The sequence below is a fragment of the Arachis ipaensis genome, chromosome B09 (genome assembly GCF_000816755.2).
Source record: "Arachis ipaensis cultivar K30076 chromosome B09, Araip1.1, whole genome shotgun sequence".
NCBI lineage: Eukaryota > Viridiplantae > Streptophyta > Magnoliopsida > Fabales > Fabaceae > Arachis > Arachis ipaensis.
The window spans coordinates 24,178,427-24,199,196 of NC_029793.2; the positions used below are offsets into that span (position 1 = coordinate 24,178,427).

Below are 20,770 nucleotides of genomic sequence, written 5' to 3' on the forward strand. Positions count from 1 at the left end.
TTTTATTTGGTGTAACTGTATAAGGCTTTCTTTTCCTAGTTCTTATCTATGGGCCCATTTGCTGTCCACTCTCTTGGGCAACATAAGCATATGGTAGATGGGTTTGTCTGCACACAAAAAGCTTTTAGGATTAGCCCCAAATAGGGCAGGGACAAGCAGGAACATATAGGCATTACTAACTTAGAATGTCAATAGAATAACACACAAATTCAAAGAATCTTCAAACAAGATAGCAACCTTCACCACTGCTTATACTACAGAATAGCAGAACACACACCATCAACATGAACAATATATTTAATGCTTGGGAGAGTAAGAGAAAGAGGGGTACCCTCAAACGATCAGAGAGAATAGAAGGAGTGATGAGCTTGAATTTGGGAGCTTCAGAGAGGAGCTTGTCATAAGTACCCTGATCAAACAGCACCTGGTTGTTCACCTTTTCCTTTTGCTTTCCCTTGCTCCACTTCTGTTATTCACATTCACAATAACAAAAAATCCAAACTTTAAAATCCCCAAAATTACCCAATAGGTCAACCAATGATTCATTTAGGGCCCAAAAAAAGGTAACATTTATTTTAAAATTAAGGTCTAAAATTGGTTAATGCATATGGCCATGGGAGTCAAGTGACATTCAAACTACAAGTCAAACACCACACATATCAAATATCTGCTTAGAATGTATGTCTACTATGATTTACACAGCTAACAATAAATTCAATCTATTGTTCCAATATAGAGGTCAACATTTTGCCTCCATTCACCAGTGTATTATTTATCTCTAATTCAGATTCAGGTGGGAAATCAATAATTTCCATATCATATCACAGGTCCCTGGTATTCTAATTGTAAAACATAAAAGATCAAGAAGAATTTGGCCAACTTCAGAAGACATCACAGCAATTTAATTATTTGGTGCTTTAATTAAAAAGTAAAATACAACATAAGGAGTTATTTTGGTGGCCATACTATCATAGGCAAAGTCTGTTTCATGGCCATTTCTTTGATGTGCATCAAGATCAATGATCATCACCCTAAAGATTTTGCAGACAGTTAGAAGATAATTCTAATTTGCATGTGTTAAGAGCATGTCCTAGCTTGCAATGATAAAGCCTAAACGACAGTTATACTACCTTGATATATTCAACCAAACCAAAGCAAAGTGGATGCAAAGAGAAATATCTGCATAAGCACAAAATCCACCTCCTTTTTCTGCAGAGCAGTGATGAAATCCTCCTCCTACGTTAAGAATTTTGGAGAAGTTAAACAGACAAAACAAGGAAAATGAACAAGGGAAAAGAAAGTTACTTCACCTGCTTCCGGAATGGATGAAGAACTTTTTGTTGCACAAGACAGTTGGAAAATAACCCCACCGGAGGGACCTACGTTTATTATTCTATATCAGTGAATATTTAGCATATCAACTGCATAAAGTTCCAGCAATTACCAATTTTGTACAAAATAACAAAATAATAAAAAACAAATACACAAAAGCATTCCAATAAATATGTAAGTTTATTTTCTTGATTTCTTCCTATTGTACAAAAGGAAAGATAAAGACTAACTACATACCCTTTCATGCAAGGGCACCATAAGTAATGAAAATCAAGGAATGAGAAGTATCAACATTGTTAAAAGAAAACATTGTTAAAAGAAAAGTGTCAAGCTAATTTAACCAATCAAACTGAAAAGTGAGACTTATAAAAAAAATGCAGAATTCAATTTCCTATGATTTCTCAGCAACCAAACAGTAACAGAAACCAAAAAATAAAAAAGAAGCAGTGCGTCTGTGTCTTGAATCCTTGATCCAATAAAAGTGAAACATCTCTTCAGAAAGGGGGAAAAATGAATACAAATTAGTTCCCTGGAGATAAGTTTGCTAAACAACTCAGTAAAATGTAAAAATTGAAGAAGCACAAACATAAACACCAGTAACTAGTAAGCTTTTCTTAAAACAAAGAAGTTTAGAAGGAAACTAAAAGTGGATAGTAGGTAGGAAGTCTAAAACAGAAAAACTGCAAGAAATACAGAAATCACTAGATTTCCAAGCAAATTATCTTCTTTCTGAACATGGGGAAAATTTTACAAAAAAATAATAAAGCCCTACGAAGAAAGGTATAGCAATTAAATTAATGTATGTTTGCAAGCAATTCTAAGAGAAAATACAGATAACCCAAAGTGAGCAAATAGAATAAAAACAAGGATGCAGTTGTTAAGTCTATCAGGCAGATCATATATGAACTATTCTTCAACAAGGATGAAAAATATGTGAAGAACAATGTGAAACCAGAAAGGACACATCTAATAGCTCTAATACCTGAACTTTACGGAGAAGATTGCAAGTACGATGCAGCTTCTCTATGTGCTCCCTTTTGTCAAAAAGAGAAGTGTTAACGCTGTCACTCCTTGACTGCACAGACATTATCTGCAACAACCAGAAAAAACACACATTCCTATCAAACTCAATTCGAATCGGATTGAGTAAACTATAGCTACAACTACCTTCTCAAGAAGTTGCTCCATGTTTGAACCTTCACGAAATTCCCTAATTTAACGATTCCAAATCAAAACCGAACAAACAGAAAACAATCACAATGAAATGCGAAGAGACTTGGAGGGGATATCGTCGGGTACAAAAGCACAAAAGCAGAGTATGATAAACCTAAAACTCGCACAGAAAAATTGAGCCCTAAGATTTATCACGAAGAACAGAATCACAAAATCAGGATATATACCTGAAATTTGAGATGGTTACGAGAAGAACCGAGAGAGCGAGTTGAGATTAGATGGAAGAGGCGCTAGAGGGAGCAGATGCGATGAGAGCAGCGGCAGAGAGAGCTCTGCGACCATGGGAGTAGATGCGACGAGAGCGGCGCCGGAGGGATCTCGTGCGACGCAAGGGATGAGAGAGAGAGATTGTGCGACGCAACGGCGGCAGCGGCAGCGGCGGCAGCGGCAGCGGCGGCAGCGGCAGCGGCGGAAGAAGCAGAAGTAGCAGCCACGGAGAGAAGTAACTCGTGCTAGGGAGAGGAGAAGAAGCTTTCATTTGCAAGAAGCTCGTGTTTCATTTGCCTTTAATTCCATATTTTCGACGGAAAATTTTAAATTACAGACGGATTTTCCGTCTGTAATAATTTAATAAAACGCACCGTTTTGTTTCCTTATTTACAGACGGAAAATCCGCCTGTAACCATTTTCCACGAAAAAAATTAATTTTTTCGACGGAATAATCGACGGATTCTCTTTTCCGTCTGTAATTTATGTTAATCCATTTTTTTGATTTTCCGACAAAAAATCCCTCTGAAATTCCTTCTGTATTTCCGTGGGATAAAATCCGTCGGAAATATCCGTCTGTAATAACTAATTTTCTAGTAGTTAAATAATTTCAAATTATTAGGGAAAATCAAATATTAATTAGCCACTAGATAGAATATGCAAATTAAGATAATAATAATTTCAACAGTAGATAAATACATTGCACAAGTATAAGAGGGTAGATAATAATAATTTCAACAGTAGATAAATGTATTTCGACACTAGATAGGATATGCAAATTATGATAACTTGGCAGTTCAATTCTTAAAATGGAGGAAAACTTGGCAGCAACAATAACAACAAAGTGGAGGAGTGCAAAATCAACACAATTCAGATAAATAAACACACATGCCTTAACAAAAATAACAAACAACACCAAATTTAACGGCTAAAAAGGATGGACTCATGGAACTAAAGAAATAACAGAGAACATCAAAATCAATTTTTTTTCTTTTACAAACCTTTACCTTAATAGAGACAACGCAGTCAACAACCCAGCACAGTAGCAACGGCGACGATTGTGCTCAGTAGATCGGAGGCAATTCGGTTTCTCCGTGAGGAAACTATTACCAACAGCGTGTTATAGCAAAGCCATTGAAGTGTAGGAGAAGAAGAAGAGGGGTAGAAATTGGGGGTTTAACATTATGGACAGAATAACACACCACTTGATGTCGTTTTGGCCAAAACACGCGCCAAAAATAATACGACGTCATTTTTGGAGTGCCAGCGTGGCAGGAATTTGTCCACCTCAGCTTTCCGATGGCTAGTGATGAACGAAAACTGCCTGAGGAACTACTGTGAGTGCTGGAGTGCAACTTTGAGGACTAAATTGAGTAACTATTAACTTCAAGGACCAATTTGAGGTTCAAGTGCAACTTCATAGACTACTTTGAGACTTAACTCTATAGAACACAAGTTGTAGATGCCAAGTTGCCAATAGTGCATTTATCCTTACGGTGCTTTTGATGGAGTCCGCCACAGGCCACCGCTACAATTATTATTATTAATAAATGGAAAACTATGTAAATAAAAGCAATTTGAGAAAAGATCAAAGTTGTATAAATAAATTATCAATCATAAATTTATTGATATATAGTTTTCTTTAGATTCCTTGCCCCAAATGTGCATAAATAACTACGGCCGTTTTTTTATTTTAATAAAATCTTAAAGTGACGAGAAAATAGCAATTTGAGCGGAGATTAAAGTCGTAGAAATAAATTATCAATCATAAATTTATTGATATGTAGTTTTTTGTAGATCACTGTGCCCAAAATTTTCATAAATAACTACGGTCGTTTTAATGACAAGTGTTACTTAAAAAATTTGTTAGTAAAAATTCAAATGACTTTTGCAAATAATTACACTAAAAAAATTATTAAAACTACTAGAACAAAATTCTATGGTTTGTTACAAGAAATTGAAGAAAAAAATCTTGATAAAAAGACAAAAACAGTTGCATATCATTCAAATATGTACAAAATAATACCAGAAACACAATAACAATATTCTGTTATATAGTTACAGCATAAAAAGGACAACGTAACAGCACCAAATACACCTCAATTCACACGAAATATACCAAAAAGACAAACAAAATACACTTTTTTTAGTACACCATACAATATGAGTTCAAAAAGATCATGCAACTCAAAATAATTAAAATGATACCAGAAGCACTAGAATAAAATTCTATGGTTTGTTATAAGAAATCGATGAACAAAATTCTTGATAAATGGACAAAAATAGTTGCAAGTCACTCAAATATGTACAAAATAACATCAAGAGCACAATAACAATATTTTGTTGTCTAGTTACAGCATAAAGAAGACAATAGCATTAAGTATACTTCAATTCACATGAAATACACCGAAAGACAAATAAAATACATCAAAATACAAACCAAAATACACCATTATTTTTTTTTATTATATCATACAATGTGAATTTAAAAAGACATGCAACTCAATGAAACATGCATAAAATGATACTATATCACTACAACAAATATGGCCTTTAGCAATGCTAAATTTTGCAACGCCTTAAAACTGTTCTCTTAGATAGTTTTAGACAACGGTTTTTTGTAGTGTTACTGTTGAATTCAATTTTTTACTATTTTATAGCAACAAATTAAAACCGTTCTCTTTGACTATTTTAAAGAACGGTTTTATAATCGTTACCATGATTTATTTTTAAGCAATGGTTTTTTATTGTTGTTTAAATAATTGACAAAAGAAACACGTAAAAACCGTTGTCAAAATGCTACACTTTAAAACCGTTCTATTAGATGGTCTTAGACAACGGTTTTTACAGTGTTGTTGTTGAAGTTCAATTTTTCATTACATCTCAAATATTTTATAAAATTATTATATTACTCGTATAAATTTTACTCTAGCTCTAAATTCCTAAATAAATCCCTAATTTTACAAATCCCTAACCATAACCTAATGAAAAACGCACGCACACAGAGCAGAAGAAAGGGAAAGAAAGGAAACGGGAAGCTTGAGGGGGAGACAGAAGAGAAGAAAGGAGGAAAGGGAGACAGAGGACGAGGGAGAAGAAGAGAGGGGAAGGAATAGCGCCATGGAGCTTGGTGCCGCTGGTGAGCTACCATCGCAGAGAAGAAAGGGAGAGGCGAACGTGACCCACGAAGGAAAGGGAGGAGCCGCCGTCGAGCCACGCACCGTCGCCGTTGTTCGTGCATTGCTGTTGTCGTTCGCTGAGGGTGAGACGCGAAGAGAAGATACTGACCTGCACCATCACGCCTCACTGCCTTCGTCAAGCCTTCATCACTGTCGAACCTTATTCCCGTTGCCATCAGGTTTGCTGCTGCTGCCATTGAGAGAGCCGCCACTGAGGCGAGCCGAATAGGGAGATGAGGTCACCGTCGATATGGTCACAGAAAGGGAGAAACGGATGCGCATGAGAGAATGACACAGAAGAGGAGGAGCCATTCCTCTGCCGTTGCTGTTGCCGGAAATCTTGGTTGCTGCCGTCATTCATGATAAGTTAGTCGTGTCCTAGTTACCAGAACCACTATCTCTGAACCCTATTTACTTTGTAACAATCCTGTATTTGTTTCTGATGTTCCTGGCTCTATTGCATTTTTGGAATCGTCATAGCTGAAGCTTGTCACCGGTGAAGACAAGCTGCTGCGCCATCCCCTTCATTCTAACACCGAACCTCCCGTTTGTAACCCTGTAACGCTTCCACTCTTGTTCTATTTAGCATTTTGTTTCCGTGTTATATTCTAATTTTAATTACAGTAGCCAATGTCTTTGTTTTAGCACTGCGTATGTTCTGCCGGAAATGTCGAAATGGTTGCTGCGAGTGTGATCATAGTTGGTGCTGCTGTCTCTGTCCCGGTTAGGTTGGAATTATCACTGCTGCTGCCACAAATTGGGGATAAAGGGGCTTTTTGCGTTAAATTATGCGATTGCTTCATCGAGGTAGGGGTTTAACTTAAACGATTTTAATTTAAGAATGCCTACAAGGTTTATTGAATAACTGCAAATAGGTTTAATAGCTGTGAGTAATTGATTAATTATATGAATGTTGAATTGTGGCTGAAATTATAATTGGAATGATTGAGATTTTGATTGGGACTTTGATTGAATTCGTTAATTTTGTGAAATTGAATTATGAATTGTTTGATGAGAGATTATTGTGATTTCTATATTTTGATGGATCAAATTGAAATTGTTGCTGTTGAGCTAGTTTACTGTAATGGACTTAGTTGGTGATTAATTGAAACTGGGTTTAAGAAATAATTGGAAGATTGAATCTTGAAGTGTTAAACCAATTGCTGAAAATATGATTTTTGAAATTAAAAGACAACTTTGGAAGTAAATTAGTTATTCAACAATAATCAAAATGATATGAGAGTAAAGGCAACTATGATAAAAAGTTGTTGTTGGGATTCAATTTTGAGAAGTTTGAATTAACTAGAGAATTGGTTATGATTTTTCAAAGTTAAATTGCAAAATCTGATTTTCTGCATTACTTTTAAACTAAGTCAGAAACTTTGAAAAGCTATAACTAATTCTGTGATTATCGGAATTGTATGGGACCAAGTCTGGATTAAACTTGGGAATATGTGGAGCTGGACTAGAAAATTTGAGGACTTTTCATTAAATAGAAAATTTATGGCAAATTTTTAAAGTTAAGTCATTAAATTTGTCCTGCAGCAGAAGAGTTCAAACAGGGCAGCAACTTGTTTGTCTTGCTGCGATTCCTATGAGCTGAGTTCTGGAGCGAAACTAATTTTATTTTAAAATTTGATTGACTTGGTTAATTTCTCTAAAACTTCAGAATTTTAGGAGTTAAGGATTGAGAGTTGTGAATTTTTGGAAGTTAATGATTAAGGCTGGAAAGAATTAGTTTTCAGCAAGTTATACATCAGCTTCCAATGCTTGTAACTCTTAGCATTGAATAGAAATTGGGTTGCAACCAAGACACACTTGTTTTTTGATAAGTTAGGAGTCTCCAAACCAAATTTTAGCCTAATTGAAGTTTTGTAGTAAAAGTTATATAAGTTAAAAGATACTAAGCTTGTTGGTTTCTAAAACTTGTTGCTTGTAAAAGTTATATAAGTGATCTTCACATTAGAATTTGCACTAAAAATTGTGATAAACTGAAATAAAAGACTTGATCATGTAGGTCGTTAGTTGTATGAAATAATGATGTTAAGTGCCTTGTAGGATTTTTTCCCTCTTCTTCCTCTAGAAGATTCTTAATTTTTATCTTGATTTACCAAAGGCTGACAAAATTCCATCATTTAATGCAATTTTCTTTGCTTTTTAATCTTGTCTTTAGATGAAGACCATTCGAAATGATACTTAATTGGATATTTTGTAATGGTGTTATTTTGCATGCCCACTTCATTTCTTCTTATTTTACTGTTTTATTCAAACATATTGGTTTTCTGCATTTTGCTGAATGCTGTTATATACTTCAGTCCATGAGTCTTATTCTAAAGCAATGAAGACCACTATTGTGGATCATCATGCTGTATGATTTGTAGCTAAGATGCAATTTTTTTCATTTCATTGTCTTTTTTTTCCATCTAATTCCATTTTGTCTTTGTTAATAAGTATAGCCATACTACGATATCATACTATTGCAGGCAGTGTGGATAGTAGTCTCCTGTTAAAGCTTCTTTTCAGCACTATATTTGAGTATCTTCAGGTTAGCTTCACTCCATTGTAATTTCTTTGTATTAATTTCATGTAAAAATGCAGCACAATCTGTTACGTGGTGTATATAGTTTCTTCCTGTCTTGGTGTTTGCTAGCAATAATTTGTTTATTTGTTTTTTTTTTTCATTTCCATGGGTTCATCAGAGTGCTAGAGTCACTTGTTATTTTGTAGCTTAACTATAAGTGCTTAATAATTATATATCTTGGCACAAATTGATCATTGATAAATATGTTTTTTATTTTGTAGATGTTGCAAATAATTTCAAAGCCAATGAAGGATATTGGCCCACGTGCAATGTTCTATCTGGCTGTTGCAGTATCTGACTTTTATGTTCCTTGGAAGGACATGGTATAAAATTGACATGATGGTTCTTTCCATGAAAGTTTCATCCCTTATTAACTTCAATTTTGACTTGAATGATTTTGTAATATGTTAAGATACAAGAATATTAACCATGTCAATTTCAACATCTGTGCTAGAGTTAGTTATTAATTATTTAGAGAATTAGCATACAGATAACACTGCATAACTTAATTAGTACTACTTAGATTGTGAAAACTGCTTAGATTGCGAAAACTAAAAAGTATAAGCAAAAAAACATTTATTGTATTTTGAAAAATGGTGATGATATAAGTACAAGTAGTTATGACCTAGACTAGTGTGTATGTTATCTTGCAATAATGATATAATGTGATTGTGGATCTTAGTAATTTGATTCAAATAGTTTAGATTATTTATTGATACTAAATTAAAAAAAAAAGTTGGAACTAATTTCATTCATGAGAAAACTATTATAAATAAAGAATTATATATTACAAAAAACCGTTGTCAAAAGTTACATAAGGCAATGGTGTTAAAACCATTGTCAAAGACGATTACAAAATAACAATGGTATTAAAACCATTGCCAAAAAACGACATCAACGGTAACGCTTTAAAACCGTTGTCTTAGACGACTACAAAATGGCAATGGTATTAAAACCGTTGCCAAAAAATGACACCAACGGTAACGTTTTAAAACCGTTGGCTTTGTGAATAATAAAACTACAACAGTTTAAAACCGTTGCCTATCCAATTATGGTTTTAAACCGTTTGATCATGAAAGAGAACGGTTTAAAACCGTTGCTTATCGAGTAACGATTAGAAACCGTTGTTTAAAATTTTCTTTCAAAACCGTTGTCTATGCCAGCAACTTTGGCAACGGTTTTTTGTTACCGTTGCCTTAGGTAAAAAACCGTTGCCAAAGCGTTGCCTAAAATTTTAGGAACGGTTTTTCACACTTTGGCAACAGTTTTTGACCGTTGCGAAAAGCCTTATTTGTGAAAATTTTTTATTATGTACTATTATTTAATATTCACATAAATAAAAAAGTTGGATTTAATTTAAAAATATATTAAAAAATATTTTTTATTAAAAATATCTTACCATGCGAATACATACACTAGTATATATAAAACACATGTTGTAGATGCCAATAGTGCATTTATCCTTGCGGTGCTTTTAATGTAGTCCGCCACGGGCCACCACTACAATTTTTGTTATTAATAAATGGGAAACTATGTAAATAAAAGATATTTAAACAAAGATCAAAGTTGTGGAAATAAATTACCAATCATAAATTTATTGATATGTAGTTTTCTTTAGATCACTATGCTCTAAATTTGCATAAATAACTACGGCTGTTTTTTATTTTAATAACATCTTAAAATGATGAGAAACTAGCAATTTGAGCGGAGATTAAAGTTGTAGAAATAAATTATCAATCATAAATTTATAGAAATGTAATTTTCTTTAGATCACTATGCCCAAAATTTTCATAAATAACTACGACTGTTTTATTGACAAGTGTTCTTAGAGAATTTGTTAGTAAAAATTCAAATGACTTTTGCATCAATGACTTGAGAATTCAAATAAAAAAGATATTCTTTAAGTCAACGAATACCTGCCTTGGACCTGGTGACCATGTGATAAGTATCTTTGGGGCAGAATCAGGCTGTACAGTTGGGGCAGAATAGGTTGTAAGGAAACAATTGGGGTAGTGGACACATCAGTATTGATATGAGTCTGATTGAAAATAGAAGGAGAGACATTGATGATAACATCTTCAGTTTGCAATGAATGAGTGGAGTCAGGTTGCACTACAGGATCAGGAGGCCTTAAAGCTACTGGTCTAAGAACAAAGTCATCAGTTGAAGCAGTAACAGGATGCAATATAGACTTAGAACCTCCAGAGAATAACAAAGGATATGAAAATATATTCTCATCAAATAGCACCTTTCTTAAAATATACACTTTACCAATTGGGGATAAGCACTTATATCCTTTATAGTTTTGAGCATAGCTTAAAAACACACATTGATGAGACCTATAGCTAAATTTGTTTTTATTATACGGTCTCAGATTAGAATAACAGAAACTGCCAAAGACTTTTAAGAAAGTATAATCAGGTTTATGACCAAAAAAGACTTCAAAAGATGACTTACTGTCATCTAAGACAGAGGTTGACAGTCTGTTTATGAGGAAAGCAACAGTCAAGACTTCTTCATCCCAAAATGTTAGGCATACGAGTAGTGGAAAGCATGGCCAAAGCCATTTCAGTGAGATGGCGATGTTTTGTCTTTGTCCTTCCATTTTGCTCATGAATGTAAGGATAAGAGAACCTATGAGCAATCCCAGACTGCTGTAAAAAGGAAGAAAAGGAATTGGAGACATACTCCTTACCATTATCATATTGTAAAGATTTAATAGTGTGGCTAGTTAATTTTTCAATGTAAGCTTTATATTGAAGAAAAACATAAAAAATTTGAGATTTATTTACTAACAAAATATATATGTGATTTAATTTATTTAATGTGTATTTATGTTATAATATATATTATATATTAATGACTAATTTTAGTGGCTGATTTTGATATAGATAAGAAATATAGAGTTAAATCTCAAAGTGGTCCCTGAAGTTGCACTTAAACCTCAAAGTAATCCCTAAAGTTAATAATTACTCATATTCATCCTTGAAGTTGCACTCCGAGCTTCAGAGTTATCCTTCAAGCATTTTCCGTCAATAGACGCTATCGAAAAGCTTATGTGGATTCGTCTCTGACACGTTGGCTAAGTACTGGCTAGCTGACGTGGATTAGTAAACTTTTTTGTGGTAATTTAGTCCCTGAATCAAATTTAAAAACCATAATCCGGCCCCAAATTTCTCTTCTCTTCTCTTCCGTTCTCTTACCTTCTCTTCTATACTTAAATTTCAAAACCCTACTTCTGTACTTGCTATCAATTTTCATTGAATGATTTAATTGAAAACATGACAAGATGTATTTAGTTCCACATGCTTCAGAATCTAGATAAAATAATGGATTTCATAACTCAATGTCTCAAACTATTCACAACTATACAGTACTACAAAAATGATTGAAAATCCTCCCCCTCCCATTACCCTAAATCAGGAGCAAGTAATTTGGACTAAACCGCTAAGTTTGCAAAAATCAAGCAATTATTGATAAGATCAATGCTGACCATGCTGTAGCATTTTTTCAGACTCAATGATATCAAATTATGAGTGGACTAATAATAAGTTTGTGCATTCTGCAAGATCAGCCACTCATGATTTGGAAGCATTTCAATGTTTGGCATCTTCTAAAGATATTTTGAGTTGCTCAACTCCATCTTTTTCCACAAGGGGAGAAACTGTAATAAGAGATTATTATCATGATTATGTTAGCAACTTAGCATGTTGTATATAAAATTTAGCTATTTGATTTAACAAAAAATAATGTCTTAACTCTTTCAATTATTTCTAAAAAGATATGCAAATGAAAAATAACTTGGGGCCTTCCCATAGATGTCTGGTATTGCTTTTAGGCATGCATATTCAACTCAGAAAGCATATTCTTTATAAATTGCATCCACTCCAAATCTGGATAGAATATACACATTTCTAGTGGTTATGATTATTCTATTTCTTGTACAAAGTGACTTTATAATCAATTTCTCTAGTTCTTCTAATTGATAGATATTGTCAAAAATCATAAGAACCTTCAAACTATACAGCCTACCTGTTACAACTCTGAATATCTCAAAAGAACTGTACATCTCTAGTTTTTCTCTGTTAGAGTTTGGCAAAGAATTTACTTTTGAACGGCCATAGCACCACCATCTTGATATAATTTGCTTATGTTTTCAATAAAATAATAACGTTCAAACTGATAAGAAATTTTGTCATACAAGACAGTAGCAGAAATTGCTTTGAACTGACATAGCACCACCGAAAGTTTTTTGCTGTCATATAAGAATTTGTTTTTGAACAATGTTTTTAGTTTCATATAACATTAATAGTAACATACTAAAAATTTTGATAATAAGCCAATCAGAATCTGTGATGAATCGATGGCTGAATGAGGAATAAATAATTTCAAATTATTAGGGAAAATCAAATATTAACTAGCCACTAGATAGAATATGCAAATTAAGATAATAATAATTTCAACAGTAGATAAATACATTGCACAAGAATAAGAGGGTAGATAATAATAATTTCAACAGTAGATAAATGTATTTCAACACTAGATAAGATATGCAAATTATGATAACTTGGCAGTTCAATTCTTAAAATGGAGGAAAACTTAGCAGCAACAATAACAACAAAGTGGAGGAGTGCAAAATCAACACAATTCAGATAAATAAACACACATGCCCTAACAAAAATAACAAACAACACCAGATTTAACGGCTAAAAAGGATGGACTCATGGAACTAAAGAAATAACAGAGAACATCAAAATCATTTTTTTTTTCTTTTACAAACCTTTACCTTAACAGAGACAACGCGGTCAACAACCCAGCACAGTAGCAACGGCGACGATTGTGCTCAGTAGATCGGAGGCGATTCGGTTTCTCCGTGAGGAAACTATTACCAACAGCGTGTTATAGCAGAGCCATTGAAGAGTAGGAGAAGATGAAGAGGGGTAGAAATTGGGGGTTTAACATTATGGACAGAATAACACACCACTTGATGTCGTTTTGGCCAAAACACGCGCCAAAAATAATACGACGTCATTTTTGGAGTGCCAGCGTGGTAGGAATTGGTCCACTTCTGCTTTCCAATGGCTAGTGATGAACAAAAACTGCCTGAGGGATTACTGTGAGTGCTGGAGTACAACTTTGAGGACAAAATTGAGTAACTATTAACTCCAGGGATCAATTTGAGGTTCAAGTGCAACTTCATGGACCACTTTGAGACTTAACTCTATAGAACACAAGTTGTAGATGCCAAGTTGCCAACAGTGCATTTATCCTTACGGTGCTTTTGATGGAGTCCGCCACGGGCCACCGCTACAATTATTATTATTAATAAATGAAAAACTATGTAAATAAAAGCAATTTGAGAAAAGATCAAAGTTGTAGAAATAAATTATCAATCATAAATTTATTGATATATAGTTTTCTTTAGATTCCTATGCCCCAAATGTGCATAAATAACTACGGCCATTTTTTTATTTTAATAAAATCTTTAAGTGACGAGAAACTAACAATTTGAGCGGAGATTAAAGTCGTAGAAATAAATTATCAATCATAAATTCATTGATATGTAGTTTTTTGTAGATCATTGTGCCCAAAATTTTCATAAATAACTACGGTCGTTTTATTGACAAGTGTTCTTAAAAAAATTTGTTAGTAAAAATTCAAATGACTTTTGCAAATAATTACACTAAAAAAATTATTAAAACAAACAGTTGCATATCATTCAAATATGTACAAAATAATACCAGAAACACAATAACAATATTCTGTTATATAGTTACAGCATAAAAAGGACAACAGCACCAAATACACCTCAATTCACACGAAATATACCAAAAAGACAAACAAAATACACTTTTTTTAGTACACCATACAATATGAGTTCAAAAAGATCATGCAACTCAAAATAATTAAAATGATACTAGAAGCACTAGAATAAAATTCTATGGTTTGTTATAAGAAATTGATGAACAAAATTCTTGATAAATGGACAAAAATAGTTGCAAGTCACTCAAATATGTACAAAATAACATCAAAAGCACAATAACAATATTCTGTTGTCTAGTTACAGCATAAAGAAGACAATAGCATTAAGTATACCTCAATTCACACGAAATACATCGAAAGACAAATAAAATACATCAAAATACAAACCAAAATACACCATTATTTTTTTTATTATATCATAAAATGTGAATTTAAAAAGACATGCAACTCAATGAAACATGCATAAAATGATACTAGAAGCGTTAGAACAAAATTCTATGGTTTTTTACAATAAATTGATGAACAAAATTCCTAATAAATGGACAAAAATAGTTACAAATTATTTAAATATGTACAAAATAACATCAGAAGCCCAATAACAATATTCTATTATCTAGTTATAGCATAAAGAGGATAACAGCACCACGTACACCTCAATTCACACAAAATACACCGAAAGACAAACAAAAATACACCTAAACACAAACCAAAATACGCCGCTATTTTTTTTATTACATCAAGCAATGTGAGTTCAAAAAGACATGCAACTCAGTGAAACATGCATATAATTTTCTTTTATTTCTTTCTTTCTTTTAGTTGAATAAATGTAGATTCATCATCTTCCAAGTAATTTTGCAGCATTACTTATGCGTTTCTTCTTCTTCTTTGTTTGATTTTTTTTAATTCTTGTTAAGAGAATAAAATAAGAAGAAACTTGAGAAGGTAAAACAAGAAGAAAAAGATGAATAAAAAAAGAAGATGATGATGATGAAAAAGAAGAAGAAGCTGCAAAAGATGAGGAGGAGGAAGATGAAGAGTTTTGAATTATGCAGAACTTATCACAATATAAATACATCAAAATTTGTTAACAATAACACATAAATATCTTAGTTTTTACACCAAAACTTTACTACAAATACACAAAGACGAATAAGAAAAAAATCATGATGATGAAAAAGAAGAAGAAACATCAAAAAATGAGGAGGATGAGGAAGATGAAGAGTTTTTGAATTATGCAGAATTTATCAGAATAAAAATACACCAAAATTTCTTAACAATAACACATAATTTTCTTAGTTTTTACATCGAAATTTTGCTACAAACATTAATTAACTCAGAAATACACCAAAATTGCTTAATGATTGCGACACACAAACTCAATTTGAAAAAACACAAAAATGACTGAATTATCAACAAAAACACATCCAAATCAATTTTGGATCAGGCAACGTCATCAATATGGCAAAAATTCTACAATAACGATAACGATAACGACGATACATATAAGAAGAAGACGACGATGACTATAACGATGATGATTATGATGATGAACAAAAACACATCCAAATTATTCATTTATATTATTTGTTTTTGAACAATGTTTTTAGTTTCATATAACATTAATAGTAACATACTAAAAATTTTGATAATAAGCCAATCAAAATCTGTGATGAACCGATGGCTGAATGAGGAATAAATAATTTCAAATTATTAGGAAAAATCAAATATTAACTAGCCACTAGATAGAATATGCAAATTAAGATGATAATAATTTTAGCAGTAGATAAATGCATTGCACTAGAATAAGAGGGTAGATAATAATAATTTCAACAGTAGATAAATGCATGTATTTTGACACTAGATAGGATATGCAAATTATGATAACTTGACAGTTCAATTCTTAAATGGAGGAGAACTTGGCAGCAACAATAACAACAAAGTGGAGGAGTGCAAAATCAACACAATTTAGATAAATAAACACACATGTCCTAACAAAAATAACAAACAACACCATATTTAACGGCTAAAAAGGATAGACTCATGGAACTGAAGAAATAACAGAGAACATCAAAATCGATTTTTTTTTTCTTTTACAAACCCTTACCTTAACAGAGACAACGCAGTCAACAACCCAGCACAGTAGCAACGATGATGATTATGCTCAGTAGATCGGAGGCGATTCGGTTTCTCCGTGAGGAAACTATTACCAATAGCGTGTTATAGCAAAGCCATTGAAGAGTAGGAGAAGAAGAAGAGGGGGTAGAAATTGGAGCTTTAACATTATAGACAGAATAATACACCACTTGATGTCATTTTTGCCAAAATACGCACAAAAAATAATACGACGTCATTTTTGGAGTGCTAGCGTGGCAGGAATTGGTCCACCTCAGCTTTCTGATGGCTAGTGATGAACGAAAACTGCCTGAGGGACTACTGTGAGTGATGGAGTGCAACTTTGAGGACTAAATTGAGTAACTATTAACTTCAGGGACCAATTTGAGGTTCAAGTGCAACTTCAGGGACCATTTTAAAACTTAACTCTATAGAACACAAGTTATAGATGCCAAGTTGCCAACAGTACATTTATCCTTACGGTGCTTTTAATGGAGTCCGCCACGAGCCACCGCTACAATTATTATTAATAATAAATGGAAAACTATGTAAATAAAATTAATTTTAGAAAAGATCAAAATTCTATGGTCTGTTACAACAAATTGATGAATAAAATTCCTGATAAATGGACAAAAACAGATACAAATTACTCAAATATGTACAAAATAACATCAGAAGCCCGATAACAATATTCTATTATCTTGTTATAGCATAAAGAGGATTACAGCACCACGTACACCTCAATTAACGCAAAATACACCAAAAATTACTTAATGATTGCGACACACAAACTCAGTTTGAAAAAAACACAAAAATGACTGAATTATCAACAAAAACACATCCAAATCAATTTTTGCTACAAACCTTAATTAACTCAGAAATACACCAAAATTACTTAATGATTGCGACGCACAAATTCAGTTTGAAAAAAACAAAAAAAATGATTGAATTATCAACAAAAACACATCCAAATCAATTTTGGATCAGGCAACGTCATCAATATGGCAAAAATTCTACGATAATGATAACGATAACGACGAGACCTAATACAAGCAAAGTCAAGCAGAATATTGATGCCAGGGCATTTTGGCCAGTTTCACTGACCTTTTCTTTATTGTTTTTAGGATAGTTTCATGCATTTTTTAGGGAAATAAGCTAGTTTTGGGTAAATATTCACTTATGCCTTGACTCAAGCATACATTGTACATTTTACATGATTTCATAACGATTTTGCATAAGTTTAGTGACGAATATTATGTTGCATTACTCATGACTTGGACTAGAGCTTTGATGCACTTTGTTGCTTGATTTCAGGACCAAAAAGGAGCAAGAAAAGGGGAGGTAACTTGCAAAGATTAATGAGAAAAGTGATTGCCAATAACACTCTCAAAAAGCCATCAATGCCCACGTTAGAGAGTCACGTTAACCAAGCTAACGTGAACTCTAACGTGGAGAAAAGAAGTTGAGCCAACGTTAGTGACACTCAACATTGTCACTAACGTTGGCACTTACTCATAAGTGGCCACGTTAGAAGCCACGTTAACCTAGTTAACGTGGCCTCTAACGTTAAGGGGGAGGGAGAGAAGCCAACGTTAGTGACACTCAACATTGTCACTAACGTTGGCCTATGGTGTAAAGTACCACGTTAACTCCCACGTTAACTTGGTTAACGTGGGAGCTAACGTAAGAAGCAAGAGTGGTCGACAACGTTAGTGACACCCAACATTGTCAATAATGTTGGAAGTAACCACACAACCCCCTAAGGAGCCACGTTAACTTTCACGTTAACCTAGTTAACGTGGAAGCTAACGTTGATGAGTGAAAGAATGGCCAACGTTAGTGACACACAACATTGTCACTAACGTTGGGGATGGCTAAGCATGGCCACGGTAGAAGCCACGTTAACCTAGTTAACGTGAGCTTTAACGTGAAGCAAGAAGGGGCACACTGGAACGTTAGTGACAATGTTGAGTGTCACTAACGTTCTCGAAGGATGGCAAGCCCACGTTAAAGAGCCACGTTAACTAAGTTAAACGTGGGCTCTAACGAGGGAACAAAGGGGGCTTTTCAAAGTTATTGGAAATGTTAAGTCTCAATAACGTGTGCGAAGGACTTAGAGGCAGCATTAGTCGCAACGTTTATGCCACTAACGTTGAAGTTAACGTGGCTTTTACTTAGTAACGTTAGTGAGAAAGTTGATTGTCACTAACGTTCTCGAACTTATATTTTTACTAAACGTTAACACCCCTAACGTCCTGAGCTAAAATCTCTGCCCACTTCACATTTTCTCTCTGCAAGTAAAGCCAAGCCCAAATGAAGAAGAGAACTGCTTCAAACTCAAGATCCAAAGGCCTAAGACTTGAAGAGCCAACTAGAAGCTAAGAGAAGTAGTATATATAGGAGTAGCTTTGAATTGTTAAGGAGTTCTGAAAGTTGGAAAAAGAGAATTACTCTCTGTATTTTACTATCTCTGAAATTTCTAGTTCTATGATGTATTCTCCATCTTTGTTTTCATTTTCTAGAGCTATGAACAACTAAACCCCTTTCATTGGGTTAGGGAGCTCTGTTGTAATTTGATGGATCAATACTAATTTTCATTATTCTTCTTCTATCTTTTCTCTTGATTTTACTTGAAAGGTTTCGATCTTCATCCAATTGAGTAGTTATCATGGAAAAGAAGCTATTCAAACTTGGATCTCTTTTGAACCTTGAAAGAGGAATGAAGAGATCAAGCTAGAAATGCTTTCTAATGCTGGACCAAATTGGGTTTGGATGGGTATGTGACTATAACCCTCTCAATACTTGATTTGGGAAATGCATGTGGTATCATCAGTGACCATACTTCATCTCTTCTCATGAGCAATTGACCAAGGAATTGGCTATTGATCAAGATTTGAGAGATTGAATTGCAAGAAATTGTAATTCAATCACTTAAGATTGCCAAGGAGATCAATGAGTGCATTGATTGAGGAAGAGATGAAAATGAACTTGATCCGGAGAATTGCAACATCTCCTAAGCCCAATAAACTCCCCATCTCTAATCTCACCCATTCTCTTTAATTTCTGCGATTTACTTTTATGAGCAATTCCCCCATTCCCATTTACAATTCTGCAATTTATTTTCAGTCATTTACTTCCAGTCCTTTAATTCTAGCATTTATTTTTCTGTTATTTACATTCCCGCCATTTTATTTTCTGCAACTCTCAACCCAAATTTTGGATTCGCTCAACTAGAATATTCTTCTAATTAAAGTTGCTTGATCAATCAATCCCTGTGGGATTCGACCTCACTCCATTGTGAGTTTTTACTTGACGACAACTTCGGTACACTTGCCGAAGGGAGATTTGTTGAGAGACAAGTTTTCCGTGCATCAAATATTTCTAGTGGAACATCTTTCACAATCCCTGGAGAGATAGTTCACTAATAGACATCTTGAGAGATCGAATCATAGCTATGTAAAGTAGCCTTGGGCTGAGACGTGATCTCTTCCCCTCGTTTTCATTGGGTCACTCACAAGCAGTTAGCCTCCCTCTACAAAGAATGGAAGTATGGATGAATCGACATAAAAAAATTGAGGAATTTTCTTTTTCTTTTCAGCAATAACATGATAAGAGCATCACTTTCACAAAATCAGAATTCGAACACGCCGCGTTTTACTACGCATAAGAAGAAGACGACGGTGACTATAACGATGATGATTATGATGACTATAACGTTAACGATGCGATAACAATAATTTTCTTAGTTTTTACATCAAAATTTTGCTACAAACCTTAAATAACTCAGAAATACACCAAATTTACTTAATGATTGCGACACACAAATTCAGTTTAAAAAAAACACAAAAATAACTGAATTATCAACAAAAACACATCCAAATCAATTTTGGATCAAGCAACATCATCAATAACGACGATACGTATAAGAAGAAGACGACGATGACTATAACGATGATGATTATGATGATGAAGATGATGGAGGAGAAGGAAGAAAAAGAAGGAAGAGAAAAAATTCTAATAAGAAAATAAGGAGTAGGATGAGGAGGAGGAAGTGGTGGTGGTGGTAAAAAAGATAGTGGTGCGTGAGGTAAATTAGGTCAAAACTATTTATTTGGACTTATTTGTTTAAAATGACTTGTATGTAGAAATTAATTAATATTATTTAAATAGAATCTTCCTTTTCATGGTGAAATCTATGGTATAAATGGAGGTTGATTTCTATACTTATAGATTTGAGTTGGTTGATGGAGAGTTGGACAAGTATTTTAAAAAGGGACAAATTTTACTCTTATTGCAGAGTTGGTTTAGAGATCTTTTCTATTGTGCACGTGATAAAAGAAATATTCGAATGAATAATTATTTA

At 33.6% G+C, this 20,770-nt stretch overlaps 2 protein-coding genes across 7 annotated transcripts; one reads left to right on the forward strand and one right to left on the reverse strand.

Annotated features, from left to right (window-relative positions):
* Window positions 1-3,047, reverse strand: LOC107619295. Of its 3 annotated transcripts, none has more exons than XM_016321551.2 (5): window positions 2,733-3,047; window positions 2,500-2,542; window positions 2,315-2,422; window positions 1,311-1,379; window positions 1-466 (listed from the first exon to the last, which is right to left on the reverse strand). In XM_016321551.2, the coding sequence occupies exons 2-5, from the start codon at window positions 2,518-2,520 to the stop codon at window positions 221-223; spliced, it is 444 nt and encodes a 147-aa protein (XP_016177037.1). In that variant the 5' UTR covers window positions 2,521-2,542; window positions 2,733-3,047; the 3' UTR covers window positions 1-220. The 3 variants fall into 3 exon arrangements, with proteins under 3 accessions (XP_016177037.1, XP_020967027.1, XP_016177039.1); XM_021111368.1 differs by having other exon boundaries at window positions 2,315-2,455; window positions 2,491-2,528; window positions 2,733-3,045; XM_016321553.2 differs by lacking the exon at window positions 2,500-2,542 and having other exon boundaries at window positions 2,733-3,045.
* On the forward strand, window positions 5,727-8,889 carry LOC110266678. Of its 4 annotated transcripts, XR_002354157.1 has the most exons (5): window positions 5,727-6,317; window positions 6,432-6,509; window positions 6,597-6,758; window positions 8,435-8,496; window positions 8,754-8,889. XR_002354157.1 is itself a non-coding variant. In XM_021111602.1 (4 exons), exons 1-4 carry the CDS (start codon window positions 6,311-6,313, stop codon window positions 8,859-8,861), a joined length of 351 nt encoding a protein of 116 aa, XP_020967261.1. In that variant the 5' UTR covers window positions 5,727-6,310; the 3' UTR covers window positions 8,862-8,889. The 4 variants fall into 4 exon arrangements, 2 of the variants coding, with proteins under 2 accessions (XP_020967261.1, XP_020967262.1); XM_021111602.1 differs by lacking the exon at window positions 8,435-8,496 and having other exon boundaries at window positions 5,727-6,313; XM_021111603.1 differs by lacking the exons at window positions 8,435-8,496; window positions 8,754-8,889 and adding an exon at window positions 8,267-8,345 and having other exon boundaries at window positions 5,727-6,313.

Bases quoted from the DNA above. Each gene is read 5' to 3' on its own strand.
- LOC107619295 (XM_021111368.1), bottom strand. From the start codon at position 2,520: ATGGAGCAACTTCTTGAGAAGGTAGTTGTA. The intron at 1,380-2,314 runs GTATTAGAGCTA...TAATAAACGTAG, and splicing joins ATCTTCTCCGTAAAGTTCAG to GTCCCTCCGGTGGGGTTATT. The intron at 467-1,310 runs GTGAAGTAACTT...TGTGAATAACAG, and splicing joins TTCATCCATTCCGGAAGCAG to AAGTGGAGCAAGGGAAAGCA.
- LOC110266678 (XM_021111602.1), top strand. The intron at 6,510-6,596 runs GTAACGCTTCCA...TCTTTGTTTTAG, and splicing joins AACCTCCCGTTTGTAACCCT to CACTGCGTATGTTCTGCCGG. The intron at 6,759-8,753 runs GTAGGGGTTTAA...TTTATTTTGTAG, and splicing joins TATGCGATTGCTTCATCGAG to ATGTTGCAAATAATTTCAAA.